Genomic DNA, 10,585 nt, shown 5'->3' with positions numbered 1-10,585 from the left:
TACGCACCGCCGTTTTCTTGCTATTCAGGAAAAACCAGAGGGGGCAATGGCCATATTGCCCCCCCCCCCCAACGGGGCGAGGGTTAACCCTCGCCGGCCGAGGGGGGGGGGCGGGTGCCGCACCCCCATAAGTTTTTTTCGCGATAGCTCCGAACACGCTGGCAATAGAAAGCTGAAACTTGGCATACCTGACCTTTGATTCAAGCCGGATCTTTTGACACCAACCGCATTTTTGGATTAGGTCAGGTCACTGACCTATGACGTCATAAGTGAACCTCTGCACGATCTTCATCAGATGTCGCAACTTCGCAACGCCTTCACTGCCAGAGGAGATGTCACAGGGAAATGAAACTTGCAGGATCTAGTATCCATTATGAGTCTCACAACTTGTATATCTCGGATTTTTCGTAAAGGTCATATGAGATCAGGTCATTTTCGTGACCTCACCATTATAAGTCAATGGGGAAAAATGAAAACTGCTATTCTGGCGCCGGGAACGATCTCCAACTATCTCAAGCACACAGCATCGCGATTTGATGCACTTCTTGCAAGTTAGATGCGTCACTTTTGCAATGTTGACCTTGCGTGACGTGGTCATATTATATTTTCGTCAATAACTCTTGATCAAATTGAGCTAGCGAGTCGGGAAAGCCACCAATGGACTCAGGAAGACCTGCCGAATCGACTCAGGAAGATCAGGAAGAGCTGCCGATGATATGCGACATGACCTCTTTCAACCAGCTTCGTGACCTGGGGGTGCTGACCTGACCTTGACCTGAGGTCAACACCCTAAGTTGACCTGACCCGAACAAAAAGTATATCATTCGACGCGCCTGAGCGAGGCGAGCACGATGCTGCCAAAATCGCGGCTCTGCGGCCGTTTTTTTGCGAAGTTATTCACCAAAAACTGAACCGTACCTTGGGGCACTTGACCTGACCTCAGAGGTCACCGGTTGACCTATGCCCTTAAAATCGGGTACCAATCTCTGCGTCTCATAACGGCGCACACGCTCGTTTTTTCCGCGACGCGCTAGCTCCACCGGGGGCGAAACGGCGAGGGGGGTCGTACCCGCCCCCCCCCTCGGCCGGCGCGTATGTAGAAAACCAATAGGTCCGGCGAGGGTTAAATGATAACCGAGCTACTTTCAGGACAAACAATATTTCACTTATTTTTGCCTCATTTTCCTCTTATCATTAGCACATTACGTTACAATTCAGCATTAAGCGTTTATTGCGTCATGCTCCGCAATATCATTACTTTGACTGTTCGTGCTGCTGGTCGCTTCCGCATGGCTACCATGAATATTGCATAATGCATATTGTAAAAACATCAGCCAATGTTCGGCTGAGGCATACCGGGTCCCCCTCAGGTACTCGTCAGCCACCAGCCGCAATGGACGCGCTCCGTCCCCTGACCGTGCTGCTCCTCAGCTGCGCGCTGCTGGCCGGCGCCTCGTACGTCCGCCAGCTGGATGTGTTCTCCGCAGGACCACTGGCCGAGTCTGCGGCGCCGTCTCGTCTCAGCTGCGCCGCCTGGTGCAACAGGACGTCAGGCTGTGTTGGCTTCACGCTCACCGACGGCGGACAATGTCAGCTGTTTAACCAGGTCTACAACTCTACTGCTGATAACAGAACCATGATGCCGGTCGACTACTCCTACCCTCCGACGTCTCCCTGTTCAACCGGCTGGTTTCCTTTCCGGGACCGATGCTTCTTTCGAGGGTTGTTCGACACGGCGCAGCTCTGGGACGCACACCGAGCGGCATGTCAGAGTCTCGGGGAGCAGTCTGACCTGGCAGTGCCGAATGACGTGCAGGAAAGCAGCTGGCTGTTGTACCACCCCTCTCGTACCGCATCGCCAGAGTTGACTGGTGTAAAGCTGGAGAACGGCACCTTCACCGGTCCGGACGGGGCAGCCGTCTCGTTTCAGCTACCGATATATGAAGCCGCTCATGATCCTGGACACGTCAACCTAAGGTTCTATCATGTAATGCAATATAGCGCCTTCCGATCATCAAGAGCAGTGTCACGCTATGTTTGCGAAGCGCCGAACAAATGCCGGCTGATGAGCCCCTGTCCCTCCGGCTGGCTCTTCGTGGACGACTATTGCTACCACTACGTCTCCACGGCCATGGCCTGGCAGGTCGCTGATGACCACTGTGCGGGACTGCAGCCGGGAGCCCGCCTCTCGCCCGTCATCAACATGAAGACGTTCAAGCTGGTCTACTACAGTCTCGGCCTGGCCTCATCTACTTGGGCTGGAATATCGGATGCCGAAATGGAGGGAACGTGGAAGTCGGTGGACGGCTCCACCTCATCTTTTGCATGGCGATCAACATCGGAGCCGAATGGTGGAACAGATGCCAACTGCCTCGAAATGAAAACCAGCGGAGGTAGCGATTACGGATGCTCCCAAGGTCGGCCCTTCGTTTGTCGCGTGCTGGCTGGCGTTTGCGGTTAAGGTGCAGATTCACCCTCACGCCCTAGTATATCGCTAGTTAAAGGAAAAGGGCCACCTTCGTGAAATATGAAGATATCGTTGCTTTTCATTTAGACATTATTGTTTTTCATTTTCTTTTTAAAACTGGTGCCAGAAGTGCACAATTCGCGAAAAAGTATTTAAAACTATTTAACATATTGGTACTATGTTGATACTCTCTACGGCACCTACTGTATGATGGCATAGCGATGACGTCACACTCAAGCCAATCAGCGTTCAGAAGACAGACTCGTCGGATTGTGTCAGATAAGCTGATTGGTTAAAGCTGAGCTAGTTGGAGCTGATTGGTAAAAAACCAAAGCCTCGCCGCGGGTGGCTGTATTGTCGGATAAGAACGCATTCCTGGGATAAGGACGCATTCCTGGCCTATTTTCTTTTAAAATTGCCGATAACTACGAATGGAGGCCGAAATCGGCCGTAAGGAGGAAGACAGGTAGGTTTTCGGACACGGGCTACAAGATGGCTATCTCAGTTTCAATCCCCATGTTAAAGGTGGCCCTTTTCCTTTAAATTACAGCCTTACTCGCGACACACTAGGTGCTTGTCTACAAGGGAAGTCTATACTGCTTGTCTACTGCTTCTCTATTGTTTCGGTTTTAGATAAGTGCACGACTAATGAACATCCGCTAGGTACCGATTTCCCCACTTTCTATGAAGACGCTAGCTATTGTGCTGTGTATATGAAGGGATTGTTCAAACCACCTCATATGACGGGCTTTAACTACCTATTTATTTGTTTTTGATGTGCCGATTTAATACGTGCTGATTTGACTCAGTCACTCCGCTGTTCTGTACTGGCCTGAGGTCTGGTGATTGCTGTGGCCTGCGGATTGTGCTGATATCAATTATGATAGAAGTTGAAAATGGTGCTGTCTTTTGCTGCATTATAATACATTTGTTCGTGTGGATAAAACGTTGTGGGTACGTGGTTGTAGGCGGGTCAGAGTTTGAGCTCGTGCATCACAGTCTATTTGGCAAGTGAGCGATGCATGGTATGGCAGACGCCCTTTCGTCCAGTACAAGTGAAAGGTTTGTTTAACAAGGCAAAATCTCAACACTGCGGAATCCTCTCAGCACAATAACAGGTATAGGTCAAACAATTTTGGTAGTTTTCTGCCCAAAGCAATGCAAGTAAAATTCACTTCAATGTTGCAGGAAAATGTCACCTAAAGATGCGTGCTTGCATACAAGGCTGGCAGTGGCGATCAGAGCTAGCAACTATTCCAGAAAAATGGACAAGCGCTTTTCAAATCAAGCTGTGTCGAAATCTGTGAAAGGCACTACCAAATTATTAATCGCTATTATATAATATTGTTCAAACGGCGCAATCATGATTGCTTTATAGCGAATGCTACTTTATTAATACACAAAAGTGATACTTTCCTCTTTTCACCATGCCAATGTATTTTGAAATCATTTGAGAATGAACCTTTTTAAAGATTCCTTAATGGTAATTTGAAAAAAAATGTGCTAAGCGGGTTGTTGCAATCTGTTACCAGTTAAGTTCCCCCATGGGGTAGTTGTGTGTTCCTGGAGAAGGGTTGCTGCCTGCTGGGCGGGGCGGTTTACCTGGATCCCCAAAAAGGATAGGTACTTCTAGAACATAACTATAGGTATACTGTTTACCAAATTTTCGTGACATTGGTCTGCATTTTATCCGTTTTTTTTTATTTTCGTGATATTGCATGCCTTTCATACAATATTTCCATGCGTTCCATCCGAGGTCGCGTGTTTTAAAGGAAAAGGGCCACCTTCGTGAAATATGAAGATATCGTTGTTTTTCATTTTGACATTATTATTTTTCATTTTCTTTTTAAAACTGGTGCCAGAAGTGCACAATTCGCTAAAAAGTATTTAAAACTATTTAACATATTGGTACTATGTTGATACTCTCTACGGCACCTACTGTATGATGGCATAGCGATGACGTCACACTCAAGCCAATCAGCGTTCAGAGGACAGACTCGTCGGATTGTGTCAGATAAGCTGATTGGTTAAAGCTGAGCTGGTTGGAGCTGATTGGTAAAAAAACAAAGCCTCGCCGCGGGTGGCTGTATTGTCGGATAAGAACGCATTCCTGGGATAAGGACGCATTCCTGGCGTATTTTCTTTTAAAATTGCCGATAACTACGAATGGAGGCCGAAATCGGCCGTAAGGAGGTGGACAGATAGGTTTTCGGACACGGGCTACAAGATGGCTATCTGAGTTTCAATCCCCATGTTAAAGGTGGCCCTTTTCCTTTAAGAGCTGCCGTTTCAGTGCAGCCCACCCGATGCTGAGCAATGACACCAACTTTTTGCGAAAACGATGCCGCACAAAAGCCGACATCCCGGATGGAACGCACGCATCAAACGCGTAGAGTATCCAGGCGCCTGTCACCTCCTCACGCTGACCGCATCCCCTTGGCGTGCCCATAACCCCAACACCCCCGACTGCACCCACCGTCTGGCGGCGTGTCTGATGTAGCCGACGTGCGCCGCCCGCAGCTCGTCCAGCGTGTGCACGCTGACCAGCAGCTCCCGGCGCAGCTCGGCCCAGCTGACCTGCAGCACCTGCCCGGTCAGGTAGCCCTGCAGCGCCAGCACAAAGTGCTGCATCTCGTGCCGGCACAGCTGCAGGCGCTGAACCTGCGGCCCGCCGCCGGCGCCCGACGGAGACAGCTCACCTGGCAGGAGAGGCGGCAGGTCACAATAGAGCACAGAGCTTTACAAGTTAGAGCTGGGACAGGTCACAGGTCAAAACTTGTAGGCCAGGTATATCAGGTCTTCTTTTAGACGAAACGATAACTGGACATTTCACTTAATCCTAGAAACTAGAAACCAGAGTGGCAATGCCTTGTCTAGGAGTGCAGCCCTTCCGAATCGAATGTTAGTATCACAGAGTGAGAGCGGGATCAACTAAGAACTGGGCGGGGTAAAAAGTCAGTCACTGGCTGTCGGACTCAGATGAGTCAAGCTTCATCGTCACCCCCTGACACACACGCGCCGCCCATGACGCCGGACCGGGGAGGGTAGCGGCCGCACTCACTCGCCGGGCCATGGGGAGCAGGTGCGGGGCGCGCCGCGGTAACCGCTGCCCAAATGGAGACTAAAGTGATCCGGAAAGCTCCGAACAGTGTTATTACACCCTACCAGCGCGCCGCGGCCGAAATTCATGCGACACAAAGGCACTGGAATAAATTACCAGGGCGGATACCGGGCGCCGGCAAATGCAGAGATGGGCTGCGCGAGAAATAATTTACACAAAATGAAGCTCGGGCCACAGCGCGAATACAGCGACCGCGACCACATGGGTCCATGTCATGTCATGGGCGACATGATGTGGCCCCATGTCAACATGTCTGCCACATAGACGGTGTATTTCCATGGTTGGATGATTGTTGGATAGGACGAAACCACAGTATTATTATTTCGAAATTCGGAAGATGTAGGGCTATGGTGGAGCTTTGTAGGGGCTAGCAGTTGGACAAGCTGGTGAATATAGATGTAGACTAACCCTCCACGCAATTCACAGCATCGGTGACATTTAAATTACATAGCCACCTCACTTCTAACACCGGTTATATCCTACAGCATCGAACACCTTCCCTCCATTCTGTCTCCCAAATGCCAGCCCAGCTGATAAAACATAACCAAGTCAAACAAGAGCACGCCCCAGAAGCCTTCGATCCGACTGTCAGGCGTTTGTCTGTCTGTCAATCCGCCCGTCTGTGTCTGCCCGTCTGTCGTTCGTCCGTCGTCTATCCATCTGTCATTCTGTCGTCTTTTTGTCCATCGCTGGCGATCGACATATACCTGCCACGGTCGCAGCTAATGGTCCGTCTGGGAACGTCCTGACCTGTGACCGGCCGACGGACGGAAAGGAGGACTCACAAAAGGCATGGTAAACGGACGGGCGGACGGAAAGAACGTATTAGTCAAAACTAATATGTAAATGTGTACTAACCAATGAAAACTTGGGTGTGATGGAAATCGAAACAACGAACACTTTCATCATATAAAAGTGTAAGACCCAGCTATCATTGACCAGAACAAGCATCCATGCGCTGAAACAGCACCTAGTGGTGAGTCTACGTCTGCGTTTGAGCGTTACGAGCGCCCGGCATGCATCGGGTATAGACGCCAACCGGAATCGGGTAGCAACGCTTACGTAAAAGACAAGATAGAGATAGAGCAACGCCACTTAAATAGTTAGAAGACTATGTCAGTGCTATGTGTTCGTCTACATAAACAAGTCAAGACCACAACCACCCTCAGTTGAAAGCACGTTGTGCGCTAGTCAGCCATAAAGAGTCCTAGGCTCATTTCGCTGAGATCCAAGGAATTGATCTTACGGTAGACCATTCAATTTCGGCCGGGAACGCTCATTAACTCGGCCGTCCCTATATGCGTTTGGTTACATAGAACTTCGCTAAACAGATGCAGCACATTAACATCAAACGGACTTCTCTTTAGTGGTCGCGGCGCGTAAACCTCTGCAGCCCGGCCCAGCCGCAGTTAATTTGGAGGTCAGAAAGCTGAGCTGCTGAAAATTCACCAACAAAAACTCTACACAAGGATGCACAAGGACAAAAGACTTTTCGAAAGATGATGTATGTTTAAGTGCTGACAATTGGCATACCATTAGAGTGCATTAAACGACTGAAAGGTTATTATTCTGACGGCACAAGATGAATTAAAGGCTCCGCAGAGGCTACATAAACGTCAGTCGGACCATTCTTGTCAGCACCATTCATTTTTGGAGAGGGAGTATAGCGCTTTATATTACATTGCAGCACACGGATATGGATAAAAATGATCCAATAGTCCATGACCCAATCCGGTCAGAGCCCCGAAAGTAGCATCCATCCTCATCAACGCTGCCCAGGTCCGTTAACTTGAACATACGGTAGGAGAGAGCTAACTCAATCCCGAAATCTTGAGAGGCGCGGTGCTGTGGGAAACAAAAGGCCTTCTCAACCATGGTACACAAATACTTGCAGATCGGTCGAAGAAAAATAAACTGCTCTGATTCCTAAGAGAGCCTTTGATAGCTCAGTTGTCATTTTGTTGATGCGTTCCAAAGGAACACTTGGAAATAATTGATGTTGCGCCTTCCCTAGGAAATTATTTTTATTCGTCATAAGTCAAGAACCAATAAACATAAGAAGGAATGACATTTTTAGTGCTGCAGGAGGGCCACCAAATAATGAAGATGAGATAGTTACAACAGCAAAACAATATCAATACACATACACCGACGGAAATATAACAAAGATAGAAAAACCAGATGAGCCGCCTCCTTGGTACTGGGGGATAAAATCAACCATCCCTGACTCTTACATCCTGCGGTGAATTACACCCTCACACCGCGTAAATGTTCACCAGCCCCTTCAACTTAACACACACCACACGGAGGCGCGGAATGGAACGGCCCGCAGCCGAAGTCCACACATGTCCGCGCTTTGAACCGGCGGGCGGATGGCGGTGAGTGTCTTATTGATGAAGCTGTTCGGTCGACGAGCGGCGGCGCACCAGAGACGGACATTATCGGTCGAGTGCAGACGCCCGGCCGGCCGGCCGACTAATGGTGCGCTGCCGGCGGGCGGGCGGAGAATGGGCCCGTCTCGGCCCGGACCGGTGATTAGCGACCACTCGTGCCCGGTTGGGTTGGGGTCGGACGGAGAACCGAGTAGGAAGGAGAAGAGCGTGTCGGTCCGGAGGGAAGGAAGGCGGCCCGAGAGAACCGATTTAACTTTTTATACATTGAATGAGCTCCACTGGCAATATGATTGGGTTTGCTTTCTCCCATAATTCGGTATGGCGGGCATAAGATGACGGCAATCTCAGGATTCTGTGGCTACAAGTAGGTTACGTAAGCCGAGTGACCGTCATCGCAGCAACAACCCACTATTAACAGACTTCATACACCACGTTATAGCTATCAGCCTTGTTCCGGCTATTCAGACTAAAACGATACCGCAGCATTCTATATTGACCCAAGTTGTATACGCAAGAACGGCTCTATGGCCTTTCTCGAGGCACCGCTGGTGCACCTTATCCCAGCGAATGTCCGGTTCATCTCCACCCACGCTCTGTTCTGACAGAAATCTGACAGCGGAGCCCCGACTGAGCAATCTGACAGACAAGCCGCGGTACCCGGACTCCGCAACAGCAAGCGTTCAGCTCGAGCCGGGACATCGCTCCCTCGGTACCCGACCAGGATTGGATTCACAGAAACAAATCAGCCATTTCGCGCCGCCGCCGCCTGCACTGTCAGCCGTTAGCCGGTTCGAAGAAAGGCGTCATTGCAATAACAACTCAGTTATCAAGCCACACTTGTGATAGGTTAGGATGTTATTACTATCTGAATTGAATATGGAATGTTTTTCTTTACGTGTCGATGTGGAAACTACTGGAGACCATGATTCAGTTGTTGATATTAACAGATTACCACGCATATTGCCATGCTACAGGTAGGTATATAAGATTGGCGTACTTGCAATGATAATTAGACTGTTTGAGTCAAGTGCGTCGAATATGCAATATGCAAAGTGATAAAATGTATCTTTGATTGGTGAACTTTAATGGAACATTTAGGCAATATTTTGAAAGTGATTGGCACTACAAAACATGTTTAAACGCTTTCCGTGAAATCCTCGTGCTGGTAGAATCTGAGGGCAACGTTGCTTGTCCCGCTGTTATGACTCCAATTACCTCTCAGCGTTAAATCACAGATAGGAGCAACCAGGTTTGCCGTGGGCCAGATCCACCACCGTGCGCCCGTCCTGAGCACCATTGACCTTCCTGGAGAGCAGTACGACTGATGGGTTTCCCCTTACACCCCAATCACGGCGCCAAGAGGCTGAAACTGTCCACAGGCGTTTGCGGCATTCATCATTGCCTTCCGCCATCCTTCATCAACATACAATGCAGCGGCACGCTGGCTTGTTGACTGGTCTGAGCGCCAGACCAAATACAGTCAAAGAAGTCCTAATGCCAAAGAGTTGCTGACATTGAGGGACCTGGGTCTGAAATTTTCATATGCTCAGAAAAGATGTATGAAAAAGAGCACAAAAGAACAGCGGCGCTACGCGCGATCGTTTCTAAGACATTCGCAAAATACCGCTAGAGTGTTCAAACATCCCTATGCAGGGCGCGGGTTACTGTTTGTTGAGGGTGACTGGTTCAAATAATAAAAAAAAAAAACTGAGCTTGCTGGCTCCCGAGAACCCCAGCAGCAGCAGCTGGTGGTCGATGACTCTTAGAACGTCCGCTGGCTATCTCAGGACCTCAGCAGCTCGTCCATGTTCTCTCAGAAACCCTGCATGCCTAGAACCTCGGCCTTTCGCTGCTGGCGACCGACTGGAGCTCCAAGTTCGGGGCAGCAGCGGCGACTGGCGGCGGCTCCTCGGCTTTGTCCGCGTGCCGCGCGTCACCACTAGTCACGACCAGGCCCCGAACGCGTCGAGACTTGCCGCAGAGCATCTTGCGGTAGGCGGCACGCAGCTTGCCATTCAGCAAGCCGTAAGCCCAGCCTTCGAAGATAAAGCCGACGAGACGCAACTGAAGCAGCAGGCCATTCAGCATCGGTCGTGGCTGCCAGCGGCTGGCGATGCGCACCAGCGGCGTGACTATGTCCAGCGAAACGGTCAGCGATAGCACTGTCACGATGCTCTTGAAGGCGCGGTGGTTGTCTAGAAAAGTATTGTGCTCCCTTTCGCTGCCGGTGCCGCCGCCCTGGCGCAGCTGGCGGTCCTTCATGAGCTTCTTGTTGGTGCGGTAGCCTACCACGCCTGTGTAGACCAGCATGCCCGCGGTGATGAGCGAGAAGGTCACCATCTCCACCTCACCCAGGATGGTGAAGGCGTTGGCCACGCCCGTCTCCCAGCGGCAGCCGCTGTAGGTCGAGTTGCCTCCGCGGCTGACGTGCTCGACGAACGTCTCCATGTCGGCCAGGTGCGCCACCAGGCCGAAGAGGACATTGGCAGCGAACACGGTCCAGATGGAGGCAAAGAGCCACGGCCGGGCCCCCATCATGATGGCGTAGTGCTGCAGCGGGTACACAATCGCCACGAACTGATCGAGCGCGGCACACGACTGAGA

The 10,585-nt window shown here is 50.5% G+C and overlaps 1 protein-coding gene across 1 annotated transcript in view; it reads right to left on the bottom strand.

Annotated features, from left to right (window-relative positions):
* Positions 1 to 4,876: 4,876 nt before the first annotated feature.
* The window catches only part of LOC122376462 (gamma-tubulin complex component 6-like), a 29,949-nt gene continuing 24,240 nt past the window's right edge, over positions 4,877 to 10,585 (bottom strand). Inside the window, exon 17 of the mRNA XM_043356335.1 lies at positions 4,877 to 5,166. Within this exon, the coding sequence (XP_043212270.1) occupies positions 4,877 to 5,166 (290 nt within the window). The remainder of the gene's footprint in view (positions 5,167 to 10,585) is intronic.

Source organism: Amphibalanus amphitrite, unplaced genomic scaffold (assembly GCF_019059575.1).
Source record: "Amphibalanus amphitrite isolate SeventyFive unplaced genomic scaffold, NRLGWU_Aamphi_draft 002149F_arrow, whole genome shotgun sequence".
NCBI classification, from domain to species: Eukaryota; Metazoa; Arthropoda; class Thecostraca; order Balanomorpha; family Balanidae; genus Amphibalanus; species Amphibalanus amphitrite.
The sequence above is the reverse complement of the archived record's forward strand: the minus strand, read 5'-3'. Positions and strand labels throughout refer to the sequence as shown.